Source organism: Camelus dromedarius, chromosome 8, assembly GCF_036321535.1.
Source record: "Camelus dromedarius isolate mCamDro1 chromosome 8, mCamDro1.pat, whole genome shotgun sequence".
Classification (NCBI taxonomy): domain Eukaryota; kingdom Metazoa; phylum Chordata; class Mammalia; order Artiodactyla; family Camelidae; genus Camelus; species Camelus dromedarius.
Window position 1 is genome coordinate 31,401,273 of NC_087443.1, and position 27,573 is coordinate 31,428,845.

General features: G+C 36.3%; 1 protein-coding gene, 1 long non-coding RNA gene and 1 pseudogene across 4 annotated transcripts in view; 1 reads left to right on the plus strand and 2 right to left on the minus strand.

The window, feature by feature from the left end:
• The window catches only part of P4HA1 (prolyl 4-hydroxylase subunit alpha 1), an 88,460-nt gene extending 85,105 nt beyond the window's left edge, over positions 1-3,355 (plus strand). For all 3 annotated transcript variants that reach the window (XM_064488067.1, XM_010984168.3, XM_010984170.3), the window contains exons 13-15: positions 155-223; positions 712-808; positions 2,274-3,355. In XM_064488067.1, coding sequence (XP_064344137.1) covers positions 155-223; positions 712-808; positions 2,274-2,344 — 237 coding nt within the window. In that variant the 3' untranslated portion in view covers positions 2,345-3,355. The remainder of the gene's footprint in view (positions 1-154; positions 224-711; positions 809-2,273) is intronic.
• LOC135321819 (uncharacterized) overlaps positions 1-27,573 on the minus strand; it is a 64,000-nt gene that overhangs the window by 25,666 nt on the left and 10,761 nt on the right. The gene's annotated exons all lie outside the window — the stretch shown is intronic.
• On the minus strand, positions 20,662-20,772 carry LOC116156135 (small nucleolar RNA SNORA18; annotated as a pseudogene).

Consider the following 27,573-nt stretch of genomic DNA (forward strand, 5'->3'; position numbering starts at 1 on the left):
TTTTAATAACTGACTAGCATGCACACACCCATCTGTGTAAGCACACGTCCAGGTGTTCTCACTCTAGTAGTTAATGTCACATCTACCTCACAATGGCATATTTAACTTTATTCTACCAGCATTTTTTTTATCATACTCTTTTGTCTCTTATTAGATGAGCGATGTGTTAGCAGGAGGAGCCACTGTTTTTCCTGAAGTAGGAGCTAGTGTTTGGCCCAAAAAGGTAAACTTGGTTCATTGTTTTAGTTTTTGAGGTTGCTATATTTTTTCCTGTGTAAGAGATGCAACTATATTTCATGGTTTAAGTGATAAGTTACATTGTTAAAAGTAGTATACTTAAGGGCTACATTATCTCTAGGTAAAACTTAGGATAATTTTATGGCACAGTTTACCTTGAACCTAGAAACAACGAACCACCAGGGATTTGTACTGACAAGTCTTCATTTCCATAGTGGGCTCTATGTGCTGTTTGCTGAAGCAAACAGATCTGACACTAGCAAAATGGAGGGCACATGTCCTTTTTTTGTTAAGCAAATTTGTGGTATTTAATATTTTCATGTCATCACCAAAATTTTGTAAATTATACTTTCAGAAATATATTAGGGAAAGATATATGCCATAGAGAGTTATTTCCACAGGAACAGAGGAAAATTTACTGTTAAATGTGATAACCTGATACTTTACTGAGGGGTAATTTGGTATTCTCCACAGGGAACTGCTGTTTTCTGGTATAATCTGTTTGCTAGTGGAGAAGGAGATTATAGTACACGACACGCAGCCTGTCCAGTGCTGGTTGGAAACAAATGGGGTAAATATTGCCTGTATTCTCTGAATTGAGTTTGTGATTTTTGTCTCTTATTTTGAAATTACAATCACATCTTAAAAGAATGAAAACCTCCTGACAGATTTGCCTAATATGGCTTTCACACTGAAAGAGATTCAACCAGAGAAGTTTCTGATCTTAATATAAATTTGTTTTTAACAGATCAGATTTTTGGTGACATTTTTAACACTATTTCCACTTGCATTGACTTGAAGTTGAATTAGACTCTCTTCCTCTCATGAGGTTTACAGTTGTCTCTGAGACAATAATGGATAAATTTGAGTATAGTACATGCTTAATACAAAGATGTAAACTGAAGAAGTCTCCCCAAATGTAGAAAGTTACCATCTTCTAATTTGATCTTGAAAATAGAGCAATAGTTTCCCAGGCACGTTAGGGACCAGGGCCAGGACTAGTGTGAGGCTGGAGAGGGATTCACTCTCAGGGTCATCCAAGTATAGAATTGACCACATTAAAAAAAGAAAGGTGAAGTTGTTTTAATATAAATTATTTAAACCCATATAATCTATTTCAGTGGGTGTCACTTGGGCCACATTTCAAGTGCTCAGTAGCTACATGTGTCTAGAGGCTACACGGCAAGAGTAAGGCGTGATCCCTCATCCTCAGGACTTAGAAGCTCTCCCCTGATGATTATGTTTGAGACCCACTGGACTAGAGTGAAGACAGGCTGGTGGAGGAGGAGAGATGAGTTTAGGTGGCTGTTCCCCATTGTCTAAACAGGTGATGATATAAGCCTAGAGACTAAAGCAGCAGCAAAAGGTTTGGAGAGCAAAGAATGCATTCAAGAGATAAAGTACAATTGATGGGGTTTGATGAATTAAAGATTGGATACAGGAGTTTAAGAAAGGTAAAAGAGTAATTAAGCATAAATATGGTCCTAGTTTTGATCTTTTGTACATGTTGATACTATTGACTGGGTTCCATGATACAGGGGGAGTAGAAAGTTAATCCCTTTTGGGGTGTATCAAGAAACAGTACCTTGGAACCCAGGAATCTTAATGAGCACATACTAGTAGTGATTTATCATACTGTTGAGTGGAGACTTTATGTTCATTTTAAAAATGTCTTTGTATTAGAGGTTGTATTTTGCAAACAGGTAAAACAGTGTTTTGTTCTGTCTATACCTACTCTGTACTTACATTTTAATTCCATTTGTGTTTCACTTTAGTCCTTACAATGAATATTAGAAACGTTAGGAAATGCACATATACAGACTTTCAAATGTACACACACACATGTAAAATCTTCTGTGTTTCCAACATTTAGTAAAGTTCTTAAAAGACAGCCTAAGTAGCGTCTGTCTTTGTCTGATTTGGTCTTGAACTTTCTTTAGCCCTTGTAGAAATTTTGTAATGGACCTAGCTCTTAAAAGTTAATTAAATACTCATTAGATAGTAGGAGCAAATAATATATATTTTTTCTTTCATAGTATCCAATAAATGGCTCCATGAACGTGGACAGGAATTTCGAAGACCATGCACCTTGTCAGAATTGGAATGACAAACAGACCTCTCTCTGTCCTATTGTACCCTCATGTGTCTGATACACACACTTCCCAGTCTTAACCTTCAAGAGTTTACAAATGACTAACACTCCATGGTTGATCCAGTCATGAACCTCATCCCATGTTTCATCTGTGGAGAATCACTAACTTTGTGGGTTTTCTTTTAGAAGTAACACTAAATCACCACGTTGTACATATAAAACCTTAAAGTTCAGTTGGTATCACAGAGGACAAAGCAAGGCAGTATTAAAAATGAGGAATTTTTACATTTGTTACTTTAAAGAACTTCTTTTGATTGGATAACAAAATACAATTTATGCATCTAATTATATAGTATTTGAGTACATCTCCGTGGGTGACAGGCGAGAATGGGCCACGTGATTAAGGGACAGATGCCTTAGAGTATGTTCCCAGGTATTACCTAGTCTTAACTTTTCTGGATCGGCCTGAGGACTAGGAGGAAACTAGCCGTCTAGACTGGGTTCCATACAGTGTTTTCCCTCCATATACTATTCTAATTGGATTTGATCCTCTCAAGTCCTTTTTAAAGTATGCTGTATTTTACCAGTCCCCTTCTTTCATAGCTCCTCTGGGAATTAAATCAGTTAAAGTACTTTGATTAAAAAAATTTTTTTAAACATAAGGTCCTATATTAAAATGCTGGGCCTGTGGGCCTTCTTAAATGATCATCACTTAATCTGTTCCACCTTTTTCTTAAACGACTGATGATTTTGTCCAAAAAAATTTGCTTTTTTTTTTTTTTTTAGTGCTAATACCTTGCCTCTTACTCCTGCTGCATGAGCAGGGGTGGTGATATTGGCATTCTGACTAAATATCGTGCCTTAGGAGACTGGAAACTTTTAAATGTACTTTCAGTGATGAGGGAATTGATTAAGAAAACAAGAGGAATCTTTTCCCTAAAAAGCCAAAATGTTTGTTTTTTCAATTCTGAAATGTGTTGTGACAATAATGACCTATTTATGATCTTAAATCTTTTTTTAAAAATGTTTCTGTTTTCTGTGTGGTATTTTTCATACTTGAATGTGAGTGCATGCTATAGCAATAACAGGTTATTTCTATTTACGTTATTTCTTTAGAATTAAGACAGATTCATCTCTTGATTTTCATTCACTCTAATGTCACATTGTTGAGGTAGAAAATTTTAGCCTTCTGAACTTTCAGATATTTAAGTATCAAAATATGTTTCCTCTAGAAGGAGTTCTACAGCGTTATTACTACAGTTGTGGAATTTTTACAGTAATGTTAAGACTTTTTCTTATTCAGATGTATGGTGTGATAGTAGAAAGCTCTGAACCGAATGAAGTATGGTAATTGACCCCACAGACTCAATTTTACATTTCGTATGATGAATCCTGGTTCATACGAGGGCTCTTTATCCCTTATGCAGTATTTAAATATATAAAGGGAAGAATTTGATTAATTCTCTGGAAAGAGGGTATTACTTTACCAAGTTTTAAAAAAATTGTGAAGTTTCTTTCTCCCAACTACCCTTTGTTCCACCACAAGTGAGAATTAAGTTCATTAATCTACTCAGATTTTGTGACTTTAGATGGAAGCAGTGTAAATTCAAAATTGTAGAAATAAAATGGGGGGGGGGTTTCAAAGAATGGATACTAACCTTTATTGCCATATGTGTTTTAGCAAATAGAATTTTTAAAAAATCTGTTTCAGAAGGAAATTACATGTTCCACAATCTTACAAATTTATATTTAACCCCAAACCCCTCATAGGGATTGGTGAAGTCTTTTCAGTGTTAGATCTTACAGAACCCTCCCAAGTTTCATAACTACCAGCTAGTTTCCTTTCTAAATGAAAAGGAGGAAAAAATTCTATTGTAGAACTTTGGGTCCAGTGAACATTGCATTCCCTTTTTAATGGTGAAATTAAAGTAAATGAGGGCTAGAACTACCATGGAAAATGTGGAAACTGGTTCCCTCATCAACCCTAAGTATCTATCCTTTAAGATCGAACTTTCATCATTCATCAGCTTTAAGCATGTAGTTATCACCACTGTCACCAAATTAACTGGAGTCAACTGAAGAATCCACCAGAACACTCAATCAGCAGGGTAAGTAAATGTGATAACTATGTAATAACCTAGTAGGATTATTTAAAAAAATAATGCAGTGACTTTAGGATTCTTCAGAAAGCTAGAGAGTGAATGCAGGCATCAAAGAAGCAACCAAGTAAGTACTTCGGTGAAGATACAATGAAGTGGTTACTACAGTATAAGAGGACTGAGAAGAGTTGTTGTAAGGGGTAAACACAGACACGCACACACAAAGAATACCATATACAGATGTGTATATGTGTGTTTGTGTGTGCATATATATATCTTACTGCTGCAGAGCAGAATCTGAATATCCTTACATAGCCGTGTGTTGACTGGTTATATGTAAATTCCATACCGGGTACACACGCAAGTCCCTCTAGCTGAAAAATGAGCCACTCCTGTGTAGGGCCCCACGGGCTACACAACTGAATGACTAGACCCCTGCCATTAAGAAACTTACAGTGTAATACCAAAATGATAGCCACAACAAATACCCAGTTATGATTGAATAACTAAATCATTCGAGAAGGAATAAACAGAAGTGTGAGGTAGAGGGTGCTAGGAGAAAGCAGAAAGAAAAATGACATCTTAGTCTGGATGGCCAGCGACACAAGAACCAGTCCCTTCTCTTGGCAGCACTTCACTGCGGTAAAAGTTTGGGTAGCTTAGAGAGAAAGGCTGAGTGATCCCAACACTACAGAGTACCGTTGGTTAAGTTACCAGAGTCATCAGAATAAAATAGACTTCATAATCCAGCCTCCTGATGTTCTTGGATATTACCCATCACACTGAGGTTTGCCAAATTAACTAGTAGAACAGTAAAGTTCTTGACTGCTTGCTTTATTAACTTTTGAGGACTTTGAAGTTTACTTTATGTGCGAATATAGCCTTTAATTAAATATACATTTTGATTCAAAAAGGCTGGTACGTTATTTAAAAAATTAATAGGCTAATCTTATCAAATATAAAAGTTTAATTAAAAGGAACCACCAAAAAGGAGTGGAAATTCCCCACATCCTGCTTTTTGAGGCCTTGTTGAGTTCCCAGTGGAGCACTATTCTGTTGAAATTAGTTGTACAAAACAAGATAATCAGATAAAATGAGCTCTAAAATCTGAAAAAAAGAATTTTTAGATTTCGTTGTTTGATTGTTCCAATTTCTTAACAGGCTGTTTATAATACAAATGTTTTAGGCTAGGCACTTAAAAAAATTCAGAACATGTAGAGTAATGTGTACTTTTACATTTCAGGGCTTTTTGGGAAGATGAATTGTAAACTTAGTCAACCTCTTCTAGATAAAGGTATTCATTTAAGTCTGCAAAGAGCCAGAATTATCTGAATATCTATCTTAAAGCCATAAATTTAATTAAGCTCCATTGCAATGTAGGTTTTATATGGCTATTTCAGGGGTTAAATCATATTATTTTATTATGTCTAATAATATTATTATTCCTAATGATGAGTAATATTCCTGAGCAAGGAGCCAGTCTGCAAAAATAGAATTTTGTTATGTATAATAAAAACTACAAGGTTAACTCATAGAAGGTGAAATAACTTTATAGGTGAATTTTAGTTATGTTCTATTTTTACTTTACATTTAAAAGGCAAAATTTTAAGGCTCTGTAACATGAAACACCTTTCAGATTTTTATCATGAGATGGAACAAAGTAGTTCTTATTAAAAATAATCAGTATTATCTTTCGCACTTTCCCATTTTACTTCTGCAACTATGGGAAGAAATAGTCTATGGAAAGTTCAAGTAAGGCAGTAATTAACACTGCTACTTAGAGTACGGCTTGCAGAAGCGTTCCATGGGGTTTGTCCCTGTTCCACAATGAGATAAGGAGATTACATCAAACTGTAAATAACTACATTGATAACTATATGGTTTTGTTCAGGTGACTTTTCTCATAGCAAGATTTTTCAAGATGAAGAAAGCACTGTGTTACTTACATTGTGGTATAAGCTCCTCACATCTCAGTGAGAACCAGCTTCAGCATTGCTCTACAACAGTACAAATTTTATTTTCTTCTACATTTTTAAGAGCACTAAGAATTTTATATCTGTGGGGTAGGAGGAACAGACTTTATGTCTAAGCATAATGGGAGAAACGATTCAGAGTCCTTAATTAGTCTAGCAAATAATGTATCAAGGAATCAACATATTCACATTTTACCATTCTGTCCTTAGGGTGATTGATAGATTTGGATCAACATTTCCTCTAGTTCCAAGACCACTTAAAGTTAATGTGACTAGTTCTTGTTGGTTTAAGAACATCAGCTCCAGAGGAAACTAGTGGACTAGGAAGCTCTGGCCCTTGTTTCTCCAGGGAAACATGAAGCAAACGACTAGAACCTGGGTAAAGTAACGTTCAGAGGTCTGGAAAACAGCCAGATGTTCACGGTAACCAAGCGAGTGTCCAGTCAAGAAAAAGCCATGTTCAAAATGATAGGAAATTTCATGGTGCTTTTACTTCCCTTGCCCGACCCCAAACCTGGTTCAGCACAGTTGGGAGGAAGTAGCTGCCCAGTTGCCTCTCTTGAAGGAGAAGGAACAGACCAGATCTTGTTTGCAACTGTTTCATCTGTTTGGAAGCTGCGTTAAAGGACTGGTCTGTTTCACCTAACACAGTGCTCAGACAGGGAAAAGGGAATAGCTGGGAAAAGCCTGGGGAATCCAAATCAGACTCTGCTTATAAAAGCCTCAGGGGGACTACAGACCTGCAAATGCCTGATGTAAGAGATTACAGGTAGTGGAATATGATAGAAGGCCCTGAAAAGTGGCTGAGACTTTAGGAAAATAAGACTTCAAAAAGCAGCCATGTATATGGGGAGAGTGAAAAAAATCATAAGCGCAGGTCCAGCCAAGATGCATGCCCAAAAAAGACCTTAAGCTGCCACCCATGCTAATCCCAAGGGTTAGAACATGCCCTACTAATTACTGAAGTTCTTCCTCAGCAGGGAGCCAGTTTGCAAACACTGCAAGAGGTTGTTTTTTTCATATACCTAATTTTCACCCTCCCTCCCCTAAAATCACAAAGCATACATAGAAATAGGGAAACATTTCTCCCATTAAGAGGGAGGAAATTAAGTGGAAGAAATCAGCCCTGAAGAAACATACACTGGATGTACTAAATCTTAAGAGTTTAAGACACTGGTTTCAAATGTGCTCCAAGAGCTGAAGGAAAACATGGACAAAGAACTAAAAGAATTCAGAAACTGATATACAAACAAAATGAGAATATTGCCAAAAAGATAAAAATTATGAAAATAATTAAAAAAACTAAAAAATCGGAGCTGAAAAATACAATAACCGAATTGAAAAATTCACTAGAAGGGTTCAACAGCAGGCTCAAATAGGCAAGAAGAATAAATCAACAAACTTGATAGGTCATTTCAAAGCGTCAAGTCTGAGGAGCAAAAAGTATGAAGAAAAAACAGAGCCAAAGGGACTTACAGGACACCATCAAACAGCTCAGTATACACACTGTGAATCCCTGAGGAAGAAAGCAAATTGCTGAGAGATCATTTGAAAAAATAATCATTTCCCAAATTTGTAGTCAGGGATCAACAAATCCCAGAAGCTTGAAGAATTCCAAGTAGGATATACTTAGAGAATGACCCTGAGACACATAATCAAATTCTTGAAAGACAAAGGATCTTGAAAGGAGCAAAAGAGTATTGGCTTGTCATGTACAAGGAATTCTGAGTAAGACTGCAAAGAACTCTAAATAAGATTATCAGTGGATTTCTCCAAAGAAACCTGGGAGGCCAGAAGGCAGTGGGATATGTTTAAAATGCCAAAAGGAAAAAAAAAATAAAGCAAGAATTATGTACATAGTAAATCTGTTCTACAAAAGTGAGAGAGAAATTAAAACATTCCCAAATAAACAAAAACTAAGGGAGTTCATTACCACTAGACCTACTCTGTAACAAATGCTTCGAGTTGAAAGGACACTGACTTTAAGCCATAAGACAATAAAAAAATCTGTAGTAAAGGTAAGTAAGGTATGGACAACAGGAAAATCAACATTGTGATTTTGGTTTGCAACTCCACTCTTCATAAGTACAAATAAAGTTGTACTTTGTGACTTTAACATAAAGGGGAGTGGATCTGTAAAGGGGTAGAGTTTTTATGTGAGGTTGCAGAAATATATTGTATATGTGCAGTCAAATTCTAACAATTCTACCTAATAAAACTGAAAAAATTTAAAAAAAAAGATTGGTATTAATTCAGATTAGATTGTTACAACTTTAGGATGTTATGTTTCACCCACATGGCAATCACAGAATAGCTATAGAATATACACAAAAGGAAATGAAAAGGAATCAAAAGATGTCATTACAAAGAAATTAAACAGAAAAAAAAGCAGTAATAGAGAAAATGAGGGACAAAAAAGCTGTAGGACATAAAACAAAATGGCAAAAGTCCATCCCTATCAGTAATTAATGTAAGTGGATTAAACTCCCCGATCAAAAGGTATAAACTGACATAATGGATAAAAAACAAGACCCAAGAATATGTTGTTTAAAAAAGACTAATTTTATCTAAGATGTACATAAGTTGAAAGTGAAAGGGTGGGAAAATATATTCCCTATCAGAATCCCAATGATTTTTTTTAAACAGAAATATGATGGATTTTTCTAAAGTTAGTATGGAGTCAAAAGGGACCCTAAATAACAAAAACAATCTTGAAAAATAGAGGTCTCAGACTTCTAGATTTCAAAACTTACTACAAAGCTACAGTAATCAAAATAGTGTGATGCTGACGTAAAAACAGACAACTGGAATAGAAGAGAGCTCAGAAATAAATCCTTGTAACTCAACAAAATATAGCCCAATTTTTAAAAGGGATAAAGGACTTGAATAGACATTTCTCCAAAGAGGATACACAAATATTCCATAAACACATGAAAAGATGCTCAACGTCAGTAATTACTAGGGAAGTGCAACGCACAGCCACAATGAGATACCATCTTACACCCTTTAAGATGACTTACCACAAAAAAATAGGAATTAAGTGCTGGTGAGGCTATAGGGTAATTGGAATTCTCGCACATTGCTAGTGGGAATGAAAATAGTTCAGCCCCTGTAGCAAGTGGTATGGTGATTCCTCAAAATAATAAACAGTTACCGTATGATCCAGCAACTCCTTTTCTGGGTATTATATCTGAAAGTAATGAAAGCAAGGACTCAAAGAGATACTTTTTATATACTCATTGTAAGAGCAGCAGTATTCACAGTAGCCAAAAGGTGGAGGTAACCCAAGTGTCCATCAGCAGATAAATGGATAAGTGAAAGATAAAAAAGAGGACAGTTTTTAAAATAAAAAGTAATAAAATAATTCAAAAGAAATTGAGAAACACTGAAAGATCTGACAGAATGGGAATCCCTAAACAAACAGAACCAAGTAAAGAGAATCATGCTTAAAAACTGTATTTCAAGAATACTTTCTGTAGTTTAAGTGCCTGACGTTAAGCTTTTGATTGCTGAGACCTCCACATCAAAGACATCGATCTAGAATAAGCTTACTACCAGCTATATGACACAGCTACAAGCAAAACAAGTAGGTGAGAGCCAGGCTGCCCCCATCCATGAGGTTTTCCCTTTAGAAAGTCCTGTGTCCTGGATAACTGACTGACTGGGTGTCCATGCTTTTCCCTTCCCAGGCCCTGTTCCCACTTTTATGCTTGAAATTTGCCAATAAAGAGTGAACCCACAAAACCCCAAGTACCTCACCCTTGGACCCTAATAAAGGGAGACCCTCACATCCAGTTCCCCTCTTCCACTCTACCTCGCGGCCCTGGGCAGTGCTGGTACCCTCCAGGATCTATGAGTAATCTTATTCCTCGAAGTTCCCTAATGGTTTTTGCTGAGGTGCACCCTGCAGTCATAGTAAGAACCACAGGGGCTGGTCCAGCCACAACACTGGCTCCAGTCCATGGAATGTCTGTGGGGACTCTCCACAAGCAACAGGGACCCCGGCGAGCGTCTCAGGCATTCCTACACAACAGCATCACTATCAGGCTGAGACTGACCCAGCACTTTCTTAAAATAAAAATGTTTAAAAGTACATATTGAAAGACCACATTGTGTACCAGGGAATAACAACTCAGAATGACCAACACCAATACATAATTGTAAAATTATCAGATTTTAAAGAAGGAAAAATTCCTTTGAGCATTCTAGCAAAAAGACCACATTACTTACAAGGGAGAGAGAACTAGATCATCAGATGTTGACAGCAACACTTCATCCCAGAAGAAAATGGATATAAAATACATTTAAGATAGTCAAGGGAAAAAAATGTGAACTAAAGATTTTTATATCCAGCATAACCTTTAAGTATAAAGGGCACAGACAAATCTATCAACATGCAGGAACTCAAAATATTGTTCCTATGATCTCTTCCCAAAGAATCTAGGAAATGAACTTCAGACACAAGAATGGAAATTATGAAGTAGACATGAAAGATAATGAAAATCCTAATTATCAAACCTGTAGAATATAACAGCGGTTATAGAAAAAATTTAACATTTAACGATTATAGTATAAAGCCAAAAAAGATTTTAAATTAATGTATTTATAGTGCAGCCACTACGGAAAGCAGTATGGAAATTCTTCAGAATAAAAACATAACTACCACAAAGTCCCGCAGTTCCACCTCTGGGTATTTGTCTGCAGGAAATGAAAGCACTAACTTGAAAAGATGTATGCACCCACATGTTCTTTGCATCAAACTTGGAAGCAACATAAGTGTTCTTCAGTGGATGAATGGATAAAGAAAATGTGATATATACACACAATGGAATATTAACCATAAAAAAAAAAAGTAAATCTTGCCATTTGTGATACCATAGATGGACCCTGAGGATATTAGGCCAACTGAAATAAGTCAGAAGAAGACACATACTGTATGGTCTTGCTTACATGTGGAATCTAAAAAGACAAAACAAAAAAATCCCTAAACTCACAAATACAGAGAAAAGAGTGGTTTCCAAAGGCAAGAGCTAGGGGTTAAGCAAAATGGGTGAGAGTGGTCAAAAAGTACAAACTTTCAGTTATAAAATAAGTAAGTCATGGGATGTAATATACAGCACAGTGACGACAGTTAATACTGTACTGTATATTTAAAAGTTGAGAGTAAATCTTAAAAGTTTTTATCATAAAAAAGTGTAACTGGTGATAATGATTTACTGTGGTAATCATTTAGCAATGCAGATAAATATTTCATCATTAAGCTGTACACCTGAAACTAATGTTATATGAATTATATCTCAAAAAAAAAAAAAAAAAAAAAAAAGATCAGGCCCACATGTCAGTAGCACCAAGACTGAGAAACCCTAATCCTTAGTCATTCCATCAAGAACAGCTGACAGAAATGTACTCATTGTGGTGAAATGATGCTTGAAGAAACTGCCTTTAAAATCTTCAGAATGTTTAACAATTGAGCAGGATAGATATATTAATCAGATATCATATTCCTCATCCTAGTCCCTTTTCTTGGAACATAAGGGGCATTATAAAAACCTAAAAATGTAATAAAATAAATATATTCATTTAGGAAAATAGAGAAAATCCTTATTAAGTATGATGGAAATGATTAGTGCTTAGATGCAAGTTTACAGCACTAAGTGTCTATTATAAAGAAGAAAGGTTCAAAATTAATAAAGTTTCTACCTTAAGAAGCTGGGGGGAAAAAGAAGCTGGAAAAGCTATATAATGGAATATTACTCAGTAATAAGAAGAAATGAAGTACTCACACGTACTACAAGATGGATGAACCCTAAAAACATACTAAGTGAAAGAAATGAATCACCAAAGACTGTATATTGTATGATCCCACATGTACATGAAATGTTCAGAATAGACAAATCTGAAAAAGAAAGATTAATGGTTGTCTTGGGGATGGGGGAATTAGGGAGTGATGGTTAAGGGGCATTAAGGTTCTTTTTGGGTTAATGAAAGTGTTCAAGTTGATTGGGATGATGCATACACAATTTTTTAAATGTACTAAAAGTCATCAAGTTGTACATTTTAAATTGTTGAGTTGTATGGTGTGTAAGTTCTATTTCAATAAAGGTTTTTTTTTAAGTCTAGAAAGGAAGAACAAATTAAACCAAAAGTAAGCAGAAAGAAACTTAAAGAGCAAAAATAAATGAAATGAAAATGGACAGACTATAGAGAAAGTCCATGAAACCAAAAGCTGTTTTCTTGAATAAATATAAATTGATAAACCTTTAGCTATACTGATACAGAGCAAAGAGAAAGGAAATAAATTACCAATATCAGGCACTGAAAAAGGGACATAACTATAGCTTTTACAAGCATTAAAAGGGTAATCATGGACTATTATGAACATCTTAATATCACTAAATTAGACAATTTACATGAAATCAACAATTTTCTTCAAAGAGAAAATCACAAAATTTACCCAAGAAGAAATAGTCTGGATTGACCCATATTAACAAAAGAAGTTATATTAATAATTAAAAACATCACATTATCCCAAGAATGTAAAGATGGTTCAATATTTTAAAAATCTGCTAACATTTGACACATTGTAAAATGATTATAAATCAATAAAAAATGTTAAAAAAAAACTGCTAGCGGAATCCACAGCCTTAACATGTATAATATTAATTGTTGGGAAGGAGATTGACATCCATTCATAATTAAAAACAACAACACTGAAAACTAGAAGTAGAAGGGAACGTCCTAAATCTGATTAGGGGTCTGTACTATAAACTTCTAGTAAACATCACACTTGATAATCACACACAATAAATCCCCTCATATATAGTGAAATGATTTTGACAAAGGTGCTAAAACCACTGAATGGTAGAAAGGACACTTCAACAGATGGTCCTGGAAAAACTGGGTATCTATATGCAAAAGAATGAATTTGTTCTTTTATCTTATACCACATGTAAAGAGTAATGCAGAATGGATTACAGACCTAAACATAATAGCTAAAAACATAAAACTCTTGAGGAAAATATAGAGGAGTATCTTCATGACATTGGATTTGGCAGTGCTTTCCTGGATATGACACCGAAAGCACAGGCAACAAAAGAAAAAAGTAGATCAATTGGACATTACCAAAATTTAAACTTTTCTGCAAAATTTAAAACTATCAAGAGTGTGAAAAGGCAATCCATAGAATGGGATAAAATATTTGTAAATCATATATATATATAAGAGATTAATATCCAGAATATATAAAGAACTCCTAAAACTCAACAACTGCAATTAAAAACTGGGCAAAATACCTTCCCCAGGTGTACAGTTTGCTGCCAACGAGGCCCATTTACCTCTTACCTCATCCAGAGAACTGAATCGTAAGCGGAATCATGGTGGGTGGGGGGCAGGAAGAAGCTAGGAGAGTGACAGGGAGGACTCTTAGATATCATTAAAGGGACACAAATCCTAACCACACTGCCTTACTTACTGATTCCCCCCACCTGGCCCATGGCACCCCCAGCACTCTGCATGCCTCACCCATACACACCCACACTCTGTGGCTGGCTCCTGGTGCATGCTCCTCATGGTGACCGTAGTGAGCTTTGGCAGATGGTCAGTAGGCACTCACAGAAATCCAGCCTGATCTGCAGGCCAGAGACAGACTCTTGTGTATGTTATTATTTTTCATTAATAAATAGGTTTTCTTCCTTAAATACAAAACATGTAACAGATTGAAATACTACCCCCAACCTCCAATTCTAAAGACAAGAGTCTATAAAACAAATGCCAGCTATACTGCCCTAAGGAACCCCCAGCCAGCCCTGCCCCCTGCAGCACTACTACCTCCACACTGCAAGAGAAGAGGGTCTGGGGCTTCTCCCTTGGATCTTAGGGGCTTAGGTGAAAAGCATGTGAATGTATAATGTCACTCCTCCATAAGACATGGCTATGCAAAGATAAGGTTTCCTTCTCATTGGCTCTGACCACCTCCTACTCTTCTGATTTCATTTATGAAGCACCTGGGCTCAGCTCCCAATGGGGTCTTAAGTTTTCAGTCTACCCTTGGAAAAGCAAAAGGGAGGCTGTCAGCACCTGGCCTGATATATTGCAGGATTGAGAGAAGGTATATGAGCTTAACAGCCAAAAGAGGGGGCAAGACGCAGATGTATTCAAAGATCTGAGAAAGCCTGAGAATTCCTAAGCAAAGCTGATGGAAGGTATTTCTCTCCTGAAGCCAGTTATTAAAGATAGGAGGAGACAACTGCTACTTCAAATGTAAAGAAAACAATGCAGAACTTTAAGGAACATAAAAATCAAGGAAACATGACAACACTAAAGGATCATAATAATCTTCTAGTAACTGACCCGCAAAACATGCAGATCTGCAGCTTACCAACTGAAGAATTAAAAATTTGTTTTAAGGAAGCCCAATGATTTACAGGAAAACACAGAAAAACAACTCAATGAAGTCAGGAAACAATACATGAACAAAATGAGAAGCTTAACAAAGAGAAATAACTAAAAAGAAACAAACAGAAAATCTAGTGGGGAGGACATAGCTCAGTGGTACAGTGCCTGCTAAGCATGCATAAGATTGTGGGTTCAATCCACAGTACCTCTTTTAAAGAATAAACATCTAAATAAATAAATGGATAAACCCAATTACGCCCCCACAAAAAATTTTTTTTTTAAATCTAGAGCTGAAGAATACAATAAGTAAAATGAAAAATGGAACAGAAAGCATCACCAGCAGGATTGATCAAGCAGAAGAAAATTATGTGTGAATTAGAAGATAGGATCCTTGAAATTATCCAGTTAAGAGGAGAAGAAAAAAGAATGAAAAAGAGTAGAGAAAGCTAACTTGATGTCTGGGAAACATCAAAATAAATTTTGTGAGTTATTGGAGCCCCAGAAAAGATGAGAGGAGAAAGACACTTATTTAAAGAAATAATGGCTGAGAACTTCCCAAATAAGAGGAGAGATTTGGATATCCAAGTTCATGAAGCTTACAGGTCACCAAACTATTTAATGTGAGTAGATCTTCACCCTTACATGACACATTAAACCTGATGAACTTAATATATATGGAACATTCCATCCAAAAATAACAATGCATATTTTCCTCAAGTGCAAATATCCAGGATATACTGTGTATTATGACCAAAAATCAATCTTACTAATTTCAGGAGTGTTGAAATCAGATCAAACTTCTTTCCTGACATCAGTGGTATGGCTAGAAATCAATTATAAAAACAAAAACTGAAAAATTCATATATATGGAGATGAAAGATGTTACTGAACAATTAACAGGTCAAAGAGTAAGTTAAAAGAGAAATTAACTGGTCAAGATTGCAGAGTGGTAGGACCACAAGCTTGCCTCTCCTCGCAACTATATCAAAACCACAACTGAATGCTAAATAACCATCGAAAAAAGACTGGAACCTAGCAAAAAAGATCTGCACTGGAAACAAAGAGGGAACCACAGCAGGACAGTAGGAGGGGCGTGCTCATGATATAACTGGGCCCCATAACCCCCGGGTAGGCAACCCACAAGCTGAAGAATAGTTAAGTCACAGAGGCCCTCCCACAGGAGTGAGAGCTCCTAAACCCCATGTAGGCTCCCCAGCTCGGGTCCTGGCATTGGGATGAGAAGGAGACCCCAGGACATCTGGTTTTGAAGGCCAGGGGGGCTTGGCTCCGGGAGCCTCACAGGACTGGGGAAAATGGAGACTCCATTTACTCTAGAAGCCTACACAGAAACTCACGTGCACCAGGTCCAAGGGCAGAGGCAGTGATTTCACATGGACCTGCGCCAGACCTGCCTGCTGGATTTGGAGGGTCTCCTGGGGATGTGGGGGATGGCTGAAGCTCACTCAAGGGACTTAAAAGCTGGTGGGGGACAATCTGGGACTGTTAATCTACTTGAGCTTTCCTGGAGGCTGACATCTTGATTGGATCATTAGCACCAAGTCCTAGCCCCACCCAACAGCCTGTAGGGAAGCCTCAGGCCAAACAACATACAGGGTGGGAACACAGCCCTACCCATCAGCAGACTTCCTGAGCCACAAAGGCCTCTAGACACAGCCCTACCCACCAAAGGTCCAGGACCAAGCTTCACCCAGCAGTGAGCAGGCACTGGCTGCTTCTGCCGGGAAACCTGCATAAGCCTCTAGTCCAGCCTCATCTACCAGGGGCAGATACTAGAAACAAGAAAACAATAATCTCAAAGCCTGTGGAAGGAATCCACAAACACATAGAAAGATAGACGATATGAGGTGGCAAAGGAATATCTCCCAGGCCAAGGCATAAGATAAAATCCCAGAAGAAATAAGTGATGAGGAGATAGGTAATTTATCTGAGAAAGAGTTTAAAGTAATGATAGCCATGATGTTCAGAGAACTCAAGAGGAGTACAGATGCACAGAGTGAAGTCTTTAGTGAAGAGTTGGAAAATATAAAGAATACCCAAACAGAGTTGAAGAATAAAATCACTGAAATGAACAATACAATAGAAGGAACCAAGAATAGATTAAATGAGGCAGAAGAACGGATCAGTGAGCTAGAAGACAGATTAGTGGAAATCACTACTTCAGAACAGAAGAAAAAAAAAATAAAAAGGAATGAGGATAGTTTAAGAGAACTCTGGGACAACATGAAGTGCTCTAATATTCACATTATAGGGGCCCAGAAAGAGAGAAAGGACCTGAGAAAAATTTCGAAGAGATAATAATAGAAAGCTTCCCGAACTTAGGAAAGCAAACAGCCACCCAAGTCCTGGAAGTGCAGAGTACCACACAGAATCAACCCAAAGAGGGACACACCAAGGCACATAGTCATCAAGTTGACAACAATTAAGGATAAGGAGAAAATATTAAAATTAGCAAGAGAAAAGCAATGAATAACATACAAGGGAACTCCCATAAGGTTATCAGCTGATTTTTCAGCAGAAACTCTACAGGCCAGAAGGGAGTGGCATGATATACTTAAAGTGATGCAAGGGGGAAACTCACACCAAGAATACTCTATCCATCAAGGCTATCATTCAGACTCGACAGAGAAATCAAAAGCGTCACAGATAAACAAAAGCTAAGAGGTTTCAGCACCACCAAACCAGCTTTACAGCAAATGTTAAAGGACCTTCTTATGGTTTGATGACTAAAGAAAAGAGAAAAAGAAGAAAAATAAAAAAAAAAGAAAGACCTACAAAATATTGCTTTGGCTGTTTAGGTCCTTTTGTGGTTCCTTACAAATTTTGGAATTGTCTGTTCTAGTTCTGTGAGGAATGTCATGAGTATTTTGACAGGTCTGTGGATTTTTTTTTTAACATTTTTTATTGATTTATAATCATTTTACAATGTTGTGTCAAATTCCAGTGAGGTCTGTGGATTAATTTGGGTAGTGTGGCCATTTTGACAGTGTTGATTCTCCAATCCAAGAGCACAAGAAATCTTTCCATTTCTTTGTGTCATTTCGGTTTTCAGAGTATAGGTAACCTCCTTGGCTAAGTTTATTTCTAGGTACTTTGTTGTTTTTGATGTAATGGAAATGTCTCTGCCAGTTATAAAATTCTGGTTTTTGAAGTGAAAAAAAAAAAAAAAGTGAATGAAGGGCCACAAATGGCAAAATATCCTTTTTTATGGGTGAGTTGTATTCCATTTTTGTGTGTGTGTGTGTGTGTGTGTGTGTGTGTGTGTACATATATATATATATACATATATATATGTACACACACAAATACACATACATACATGCTGCATCTCCATTATCTATTCAACTATTGATGTGCACTTAGGATGCTTCCACATCTTGGCAGTTATAAAGTTGCTGTTAATAGCAGGGTGTATGTATCTTTTTGAGTTAATTATTATTTTGTGTTTGGCTTTATCCCTTTGATAACATGTAAGTTTAAAAAGCAAAAGCGTTATACGTTCTTAGAAACAATGAACAGTACATATATGTAAATTTTAAAATATATGTGCAGTAAAAAAAAAGAAAAAAAGATCAAGCCACAAAAGACATTAGAAGAAACTTAAAAGACATATTACTAAATGAAAGAAGCCAGTCTGAAAAGGTTACAAACTGTACAATTCCAACCAGGTGACATTCTGGAAAAGGCACAGCTACAGAAACAATAAAAAGATCGTGGTTTCCAGGGGTTTGGGGGGAGGGAGGGAGGGAGGGATGAGTAGATGGAGCACAGGGGATTTTTAGGGCAATGAAATTATTCTGTATGATACTATAGTGGTGGCTACATGCCATTATGCATTTGTCAAAGCCCATACAATGTACAACATCAAGAGTGAACCCTAATGTAAACTATGGACTTTGGCTGATAATGTGCCCATGTGGTTCAGCAATTGTACCAAATACGCCACACTGGTGAGGGATGTTGAGGGTTGGGGAGCATATATGTGTGGGTGGGAAGGGCTATGTGTGAACTCTGTATTCTCTCCTTAATTCTGTTGTGAACCTGAAGTTTCTCTAAAAGAATAAAGTCTATTTAAAAAAAAAAGAAATTAAAAAATACTTTGAGACAAATAAAAATGGAAATACAACATATCAAAACTTATGGAATGCAGCAAAAACAGTTCTAAGAGAGAAGTTCATACTGATAAATATGTACATTAAGAAACAAGAAAGATCTCAAATAAAAAACCTAACTTCACACTTCAAAAAACTAGAAAAAGAAGAAAAGTGAAGCCCAAAGTTATAGAAAGAAGGAAATAAAGATCAGAATGGAAAGGAATGAAATAGATACTAAAAAGCCTAAAGAGATCACTAAAATTAAGAGCTGGTTTTTTGAAAAGAGCAAAATCAGCAAACCTTCAGCTAGACTCACCTAGGAAAAAAAAGAAGACTCAAAATTGGAAATGAAAGAGATGTTACAATTGATAACGTAGAGACACAAAGGATCATATGAGACTGCAATGAACAATTATTTACCAACAAATTGGACAACCTAAAAGAAAAGGATAAATTCTTAAAATATACAATCTACCAAAATTGAATCAGGAAGAAACAGAAAATATATAAAAACAAAAGTTAATAATTGAAGATTGAATAATTAATCAGAATCCTCCCAACAACAGAAATGCAGGACCAGAAAACTTCATTGGTGAATTTTACCAAACATTTAATGAAGAATTAACGTCAATCCTTCTCAAACTCTTCCAAAAAATAGAGGAGAGAATACTTCCAAACTCACTTTACAAGGCCAGCATTACTGTAATACCAAAAACAGACAAGGACACTACTAGAAAAGAGCAGTAGTGGCCAATATCCCTGAGATATATACACACAAAAATCCTCAACAATGTATCAGGAGGCAGAATTCAACAATATGTTAAAAGGATCATACACCAGGAAGCTGTGGCCGAGATGTCTGAGTAGGGGGGTCCTGGGCACGCCTCCAGCAGGCACAGGAAAATTACAACCACCTACGGGCAACTCTCTATGAGGACAACCTGAGGCCTAACAGAAAAGATTTTCCATGGCTAAAGATATGAAGAAGGAACTACAGCACGACGCAGTATAGTCCAGACCCACATCCCCAAGGTGAGCAACCACAAATGGGAGGATAATCACAGTTGCAGAAATTCTCCCCAAAGACCAAGGAGTCTGAGCCCCCTGTCAGTCTCCCTAGCCTGAGGGTCTTGGACCAAGAAGACAAGCCCTGAGAACACCTGGCTGTGAAGGCCAGGAGGGCTTGTGTATGGGAGAGCCGGAGGGCTATAGAAAGCAGAGACATCACCTTTCTTTTTTTCTTTTTCTTTTTTTTTTTTTTAAGTGTAAAGGGGTTTTTTAAATTGTGTAACAGGTAAAATTATTAAGCCGATAATTTTTTTTTTTTTTTTAAGAATTTCACATGTTCTGGTTCTTTCCACTGCCCATCACCTTAGTTCCTTCAGTGTTTGAGTCAATAATCTGCAAGACAGCCCTTTCAAAAAATTTTTGCTCAGTCAACAGTTGTCATGTCAGTCAGTCCCTAATTCTTTTATTTGGGCTTCTATGATCTCCAGTGGAACATGGACATACTTCCAAAACTCCTGTAATCTATGGGATCCAATTTCTTCCTGCAATTTACTTCGGGACTATTCCATAGTTGGGGTCAGGGAAGATGGATCTACCTGGTTCTGAATTTTAGACACCCTCTAAACATGCATTAAGTTCAAATCATATTTAATCCTAAGCTTATCATGCCCTAAACAGTACTGATCGTTGGGATATACCAGTACCTAAGATAAAGTTTGCTAGGTTTTTCCTAGTTTATTTAGCAGCTCTGTCTTGTAGTTCTTTCCCACAGATCTAACATGTAGCTCTGTGAGTAAAGGAAGCTACATAGTTATGCTATGAGGCGTTTCCAATGATGTAGCAGAGACACACTCATAAAGGGCATGCACAAATACTTACACACTCAAATCCCAATGCACAGGTGGTAATTTGAAAGGAGCCTGGGTCAGACCCACTTACTGATCTTGGAAAGTGCCCTTGAGAGGCGGGAGGCAATTGGGACTCCCTCTAGCGACAAAGATGCTGATGGCACCATTATGAGGGGAGCTCATTCTACTGTGAGGATGCTTGTGTTGGCAAGCACCATTTTGGAGTCTTCCCTCTAGCTTATTAGTGCTGGGGGCTTACCCATCCATCAGCAGGCTAGAACCAGCCCCAGGACCCCCTGGGCCAAACGGGCAACAAAGCCAGGACCTGACCCCATCCATCAGTGAGCTGGCAGCCACTGCATGAGGCAAGGCCTGGTGGCCAACTAGGCCTGGGGCTAGTCATGCCTACCAGCATGCCCACGTTAGTTGGTCCCACCACAACAAAAGGGCCCATGCAGCCCATATGGTGGCACTTAGAGGGTATAGCTCTGGTAACTAGAGGGGAGTGTGTTGCTGGGCCCCATAGGACACCTCTTAAGGCCACTTATCCAAGATCAAGAAAAGTAACCAACCTACCTAATACATACAAATAAACAGAGAATTAGGCAAAATGAGTAGACAGAGAAATATGTTCCAAATGAAGGAATAAGACAAAACCCCAAAAGAAGAACTAAGTGAAGAAGAAATAAGGAATCTACCCAATAAAGAGTTCAAGGTTCAAGGTAATGATCTTAAAGATGCTCAATGAACTTGGATCAAGAATGGATGGACAGGGAGGTGTGGGGAGGTGGATATAGCTCAGTGGTAGAGTGCATGCTTAGCATGAACAAAGGTCCTGGGTTCAATCCACAGTACCTCTGTTAAAAAAAAAAAAAAAGGAAAAAAACAGAATAGCACAGTGAGAAGTTTAACAAAGAGTTAGAAAATATAAGGAAGAAACAAAAAGAGGTGAAGGATACAGTAACTGACATAAAAAATACACCAGAAGGCATCAACAAGAGATTAGATGAAAGGAAGAGATCAACCACTTGCAAAGCTAGTAGGATGGTTAAAAGACAAAAGTAGTAAAATCATCCATATCCACAATAAGTAGTTAAGGGATACACCAAAAAGTGAGATGTTAAATATTATGCCAAAAACTTTAAATGTGTGTGTGACGGGGGGAAGTAAAAATGCAAGGTTGTTGGAATGTGTTTGAACTTAAGAGATCATCAACTTAAAATAATCACATATATAGTTATATATAGATTCGTATGTATATATGACATACAACCATTATGTGTGTGTGTGACACACACACACACATACATAATATATTGTTATACTGGAGCCTCATGGTAACCACAAACCAAAAGCCTGTAATAGATATACACACAAAAAAGGGAGGAATCCAAACAACACTAAAGATAGTCAAATCACAAGGAAAGAGTAACAGAAGAAAAAGGAACAAAAGAACTACAAAAACAACCAGAAAACAACTAACAAAATGGGAATAAGTACATAGCTAGCAATTGTTATTTTAAATACACATGGACAAAATGCTCCAATCCAAAAAAGTAGGTGAATGGATACAAAAACAAGACCCATATATATGCTGCCTAGAGACTCACTTCAGATCTAAATATACACAGACTGAAAGTGAGGGGAATGGAAAAAGGTATTCCACGTAAATGGAAATGAAAAGAAATCTGGGATATCAATACTTATATGAGACAAAATAGACTCTAAAACAAAGAATGTAATAGGGGACAAAGGACATCACAAAATGATAAAGGGATGAACCTGACAGGAAAACATAACAATTGTAAATACATATGCACCCAACATAGGAGCACTTAAATACATTAAGCAAATACTAACAAAGAGAGCAATTGATAGTAACACAATAGGGGACTTTAATGTCCCACTTATTTCAATGGACAGATCATTCAGACAGAAAATAAGAGAACACTGGCCTTAAATGACACATTAGATCAGAGGGACTATATATGTAACATTCCTTCAAAAAGCAGCAGAATACAACATGGAAACAATCTAAATGTCCATCGACAGATGACTGGATAAAGAAGTTGTGGTATATTTATTCAATGGAACACTACTCAGCTGTAAAAAATAATATAATAATGCCATTTGCAACAACATGGATGGATCTGGAAAATGTCATTCTAAGTGAAGTAAGCCAGAAAGAGAAATATCATATGATGTCATGTATATGTGGAATCTAAAAGAAAAAAAAAAAAGACAAACTTATTTACAAAATAGAAAGAGACTCACAGACATAGAAAACAAACTTAATGGTTACCAGGGGGAAGGGGTGGGAAGGGATAAACTGGGAGTTCGATATTTGCAGATACAAACTACTATATATAAAATAGATAAACAAGTTAATACTGTATAGCACAAGGAACTATATTCAATATCTTGTAGTAACTTATGGTTAAAAAGAAAATGAAAATGAATATATGTATGTTCCTATATGACTAAAGGATTGTGCTGTACACCAGAAATTGGTACAACATTGTAAACTCACTACACTTCAATAAAAAGATTTTTTTTTTAAAAAAGCATCACAATACACATTCTTTTCAAATGGGCACAAAACATTCTCCAGGACAGGTTACATACTAGGCCACAAAACAAGTTACAGTAAATTTAAGGAAACTGAAATCATATCAAGCATCCTTTCTGACCACAATATTATGTGACTGGAAGTTAGCTACAAGAATAAAACTGCAAACAAGCAGCATGTGACTAGTTATTTGAAAAGATAAACAGAACTGATAAACTTTTAGACAAACTCATCAAGAAAAAAAGGGGACCAAGTAAATAAAACCGAAAATAAGAAAGTTATATCCAAACCACAGAAGTACAGAGGATCGTTAAGAGACTACCGCAAACAACTATGTGCCAATAAAATGGACAACCTAGAAGAAATGTATAAATTCCTAGCAACACAGTCTCCCAAGACTGAATCAGAAAGAAACAAAATATGAAGAGACCAATTGCTAATAAAGAAATTGAACCAGTAATTAAAAAAAAAAAACTTCTAATAAAAGCCCAGGACCAGCTTCAAAGGTAAATTCTACCAAACAAGAGTTAACACCTATCCTTCTTAAACTACTCCCCCCAAAAATGAAGAGGAAGGAACACTTCCAAACTCATCCTATGAGGCCAGCGTCACCTGATAACAAAACCAGATGAAGACCCCCCAAAAAAGAAAATTACAGGTGGATATCACTGATGAACATAAATCCTCAAAATATTAGCAAACCAAATTCAACAATACACTAAAAGATTATACACCATGACCAAGTAGCATTCATTCCAAGAATGCAAGGATGATTCAATATCCACAAAAATCAATCAATTTGATACATACACATTAACAAATTATAAAATAGAAATCATATGACCATTTCAATAGATGCAAAAAAGAGCTTCTGACAAAATTCAGCATCCATTTATGATGGAAAAACTCTCAAAGTGAGTGTAGAGGGAATACACCTCATATAATGAAGGCTATGTATGACAAACCTACATTCAACATCATTCTAAATGATGAAAAGCTGAAAGCACTTCCTCTAAGATCAGGAAAAGGGTGCCCACTCTCACCACTTTTATTCAACAAAGCATTGGAAATTTTAGCCACAATAATCAGACAAGATAAATAAAAGGAATCCAGATTGGAAAGGAAAAAGTAAAACTTCACTGTTTGCAGATATAACACAATACTATATATATAGAAAATCCAAAGACACAATAAAAAAATTAGAACTAATAAATGAATTCAGTAATGTTGCAGGATATAAAATTAATATACAGAAATCTGTTGCATTTCTATATACTAACAGCAAACTATCAGAAAGAGAAGTTAAGAAAACAATCCCATTAATAACTACATTACAAAGGATAGAATACCTAGCAATAAACCTAACCAAGGAGGTGTAAGGCTTGTGCTTGGAAAACTGTCATACAGTGATGAAAGAAGTTAAAAATGACACAAATGGAAAATGTTCAAATGACTATACTCCCCAAGGCAATCTACAGATTCTATGCAATTCCTATCAAAATATCAATGGCATTTTTCATGGAACTAGACCAAGTAATTCTAAAAGTTGCACAGAAACAGAAAAGACCACAAACAGGCAAAATAAACTTGAGAAAGACAAGGCTGGAAACACCACGGTCCCTGATTTCAAACAATGCTACATAACTACAGTAACCAAAACAGTATGATACTGCACAAAAACAAGACACATAGATCAGTGGAACAGAATAGAGAGCCCAGAAATAAACCCATATTATATGGTCAATTAACCTACAAAGGGGAAAAGACAGCTTCTTCAATAAATGGTGCTGGGAACACTGGACAGCTATGTGCCAAAGAATTTAACTGGACTACTTTCTCACACTACATACAAAAATAAACTCAAAATGAATTAAAGGGTTAAATGTAAGACCTGAAACCACAGAATTCCTTGAATAAAACATAGGCAGTACACTCTTGACATCAGTCTTGGCAATATTTTTTGGATATGTCTCCCTGAGGCAAGAGAAACAAAAGCAAAATAAATGGGACTATATCAACCTAAAAAGCTTTTTCACTAATGAACTTATCTACAAAACAGAAACAGACTCACAGACATAGTAAATAATCTTGTGGTTACTGGGTGAAAGGATATGGGAAGGGATAAATTTGGGGGTTTGAGATTTGCAAATGTTATTCACTATAGTCACTATATATAAAAATAGATTAAAAAACAAGTTTCTTCTGTATAGCACAGGGAACTATATTCAATATCTTATAATAACTTTTAGTGAAAAAGAATATGAAAACAAATATATGTATGTATATGCATGACTAGGACATTGTGCTCTACACCAGAAACTGACACATTGTAATTGACTGTACTTCAATTAAAATTAAAAAAAAAAAAAAGCTTTTTCACAGCAAAGGAAACTATCAAGAAGACACCCTCTGAATGACTGAAGACATGTGCAAATGGTTTATCTAGTTAAGTTCATATCCAAAATGCAGAGTCATAAAACTCAACATAAAAAAAGCTGATTAAAAAATGGGCAGAGAAAAACAAAATGAGCAGAGTTGAACAGACATTTTTCCAAAGAAGACATACAGATGGCCAACAGACACATGGAAAGCTGCTCATCAGAGAAATGCAAATCACAAACATAACGAGATATGTCACATCTGTCACAATGACTATTATCAAAAAGACAATAAATAACAACTGTTGGCAAGTATGTGGATTAAAGGTAACTCTATGTGCCCTTTTTTTTTTTTTTAACTTTTTTATTGAGTATTAGTCATTTTACAATGTTGTGTCAAATTCCAGTGTAGAGCACAATTTTTCAATTATACATGAACATACATATATTCATTGTCACATTTTTTTTTTCGCTGTGAGCTACCACAAGATCTTGTATATATTTCCCTGTGCTATACAGTATAATCTTGTTTACCTACTCTACATTTTAAAATTCCAGTCTGTCCCTTCCCACCTCCCCACCCCCTTGGCAACCAAAAGTTTGTATTCTATGTCTATGAGTCTGTTTCTGTTTTGTATTTATGTTTTTTTTTTTTCAGATTCCACATATGAGTGATCTCATATGGTATTTTTCTTTCTCTTTCTGGCTTACTTTACTTAGAATGACATTCTTCAGGAACATCCATGTTGCTGCAAAAGGCATTATGTTGTTGGTTTTTGTGGCTGAATAGTATTCCATTGTATGAATATACCACAGCTTCTTTGTCCGGTCATCTGTTGATGGACATTTAGGCTGTTTCCATGTCTTGGCTATTGTAAATAGTGCTGCTATGAACATTGGGGTGAAGGTGTCATCCTGAAGTAGGGTTCCTTCTGGATATATGCCCAGGAGTGGGATTCCTGGGTCATATGGTAAGTCTGTTCCTAGTCTTTTGAGGAATCTCCATACTGTTTTCCACAGTGGCTTTCCTTGCTTCCCTCTCCCACTCTTAATGATTTAGATGTCTTCTTTTACAATTTTGTGTTTATTCTATTTGGAATTCATGGTAGTTATCACCTTTCCAGTTATGAGTTTCTCATTTTTGTAGCATTCTGCTTCTTTTCTATTTAGAGTAGATCTATGTGCTTTTGGTGGGACTATAAGTTAGTACAGCCACTATGGAAAATAGTACAGAGGTTCCTCAAAAAATTAAAAATATAACTACCATTCAATCTAATAATTCTACTTTTGGGCATTTTTCTGAAGAAAACAAGAACACTGATTTGAAAAGATACATGTACTCCTATGTTCACTGCAGCATTATTTACAATAGCCAAGATGTGGAAGCAACTTACAATAGATGAATGGATAAAGAAAAGTAATTTGTGTGTGTGTGTATCATACACACACAAAATGGAATATTATTCAGCCATTAAAAAGAGTGAAATCTTGCCAGTTGGGACAAGACACATGGACCTAGAGGATATTTATGCTAAGTGAAATTGAAATCAAATAGGAAAAGACATATACCATATGATTTCACTTACATGTAGAATTTAAAAAACAAAACAAATGAACAAAATCACAACACAGAAACAGAGCCATGGATACAGAAAATAAACAAGTGGTTGCCAGAGTAGAGGGCGCAGGGAGAGGAGTGAAAAAAGATGAAGGATATTAAGAGATACAAACTTCCAGTTACAAAATGAATGAATCACAGAGAAATATAGTAATATTGTAATAACTTTGTATGGTGACAGATGGTAACTAGAGTTATCATAGTGATCATTTTGTAATGTATAAAAATACTGCATCACTCTGTTG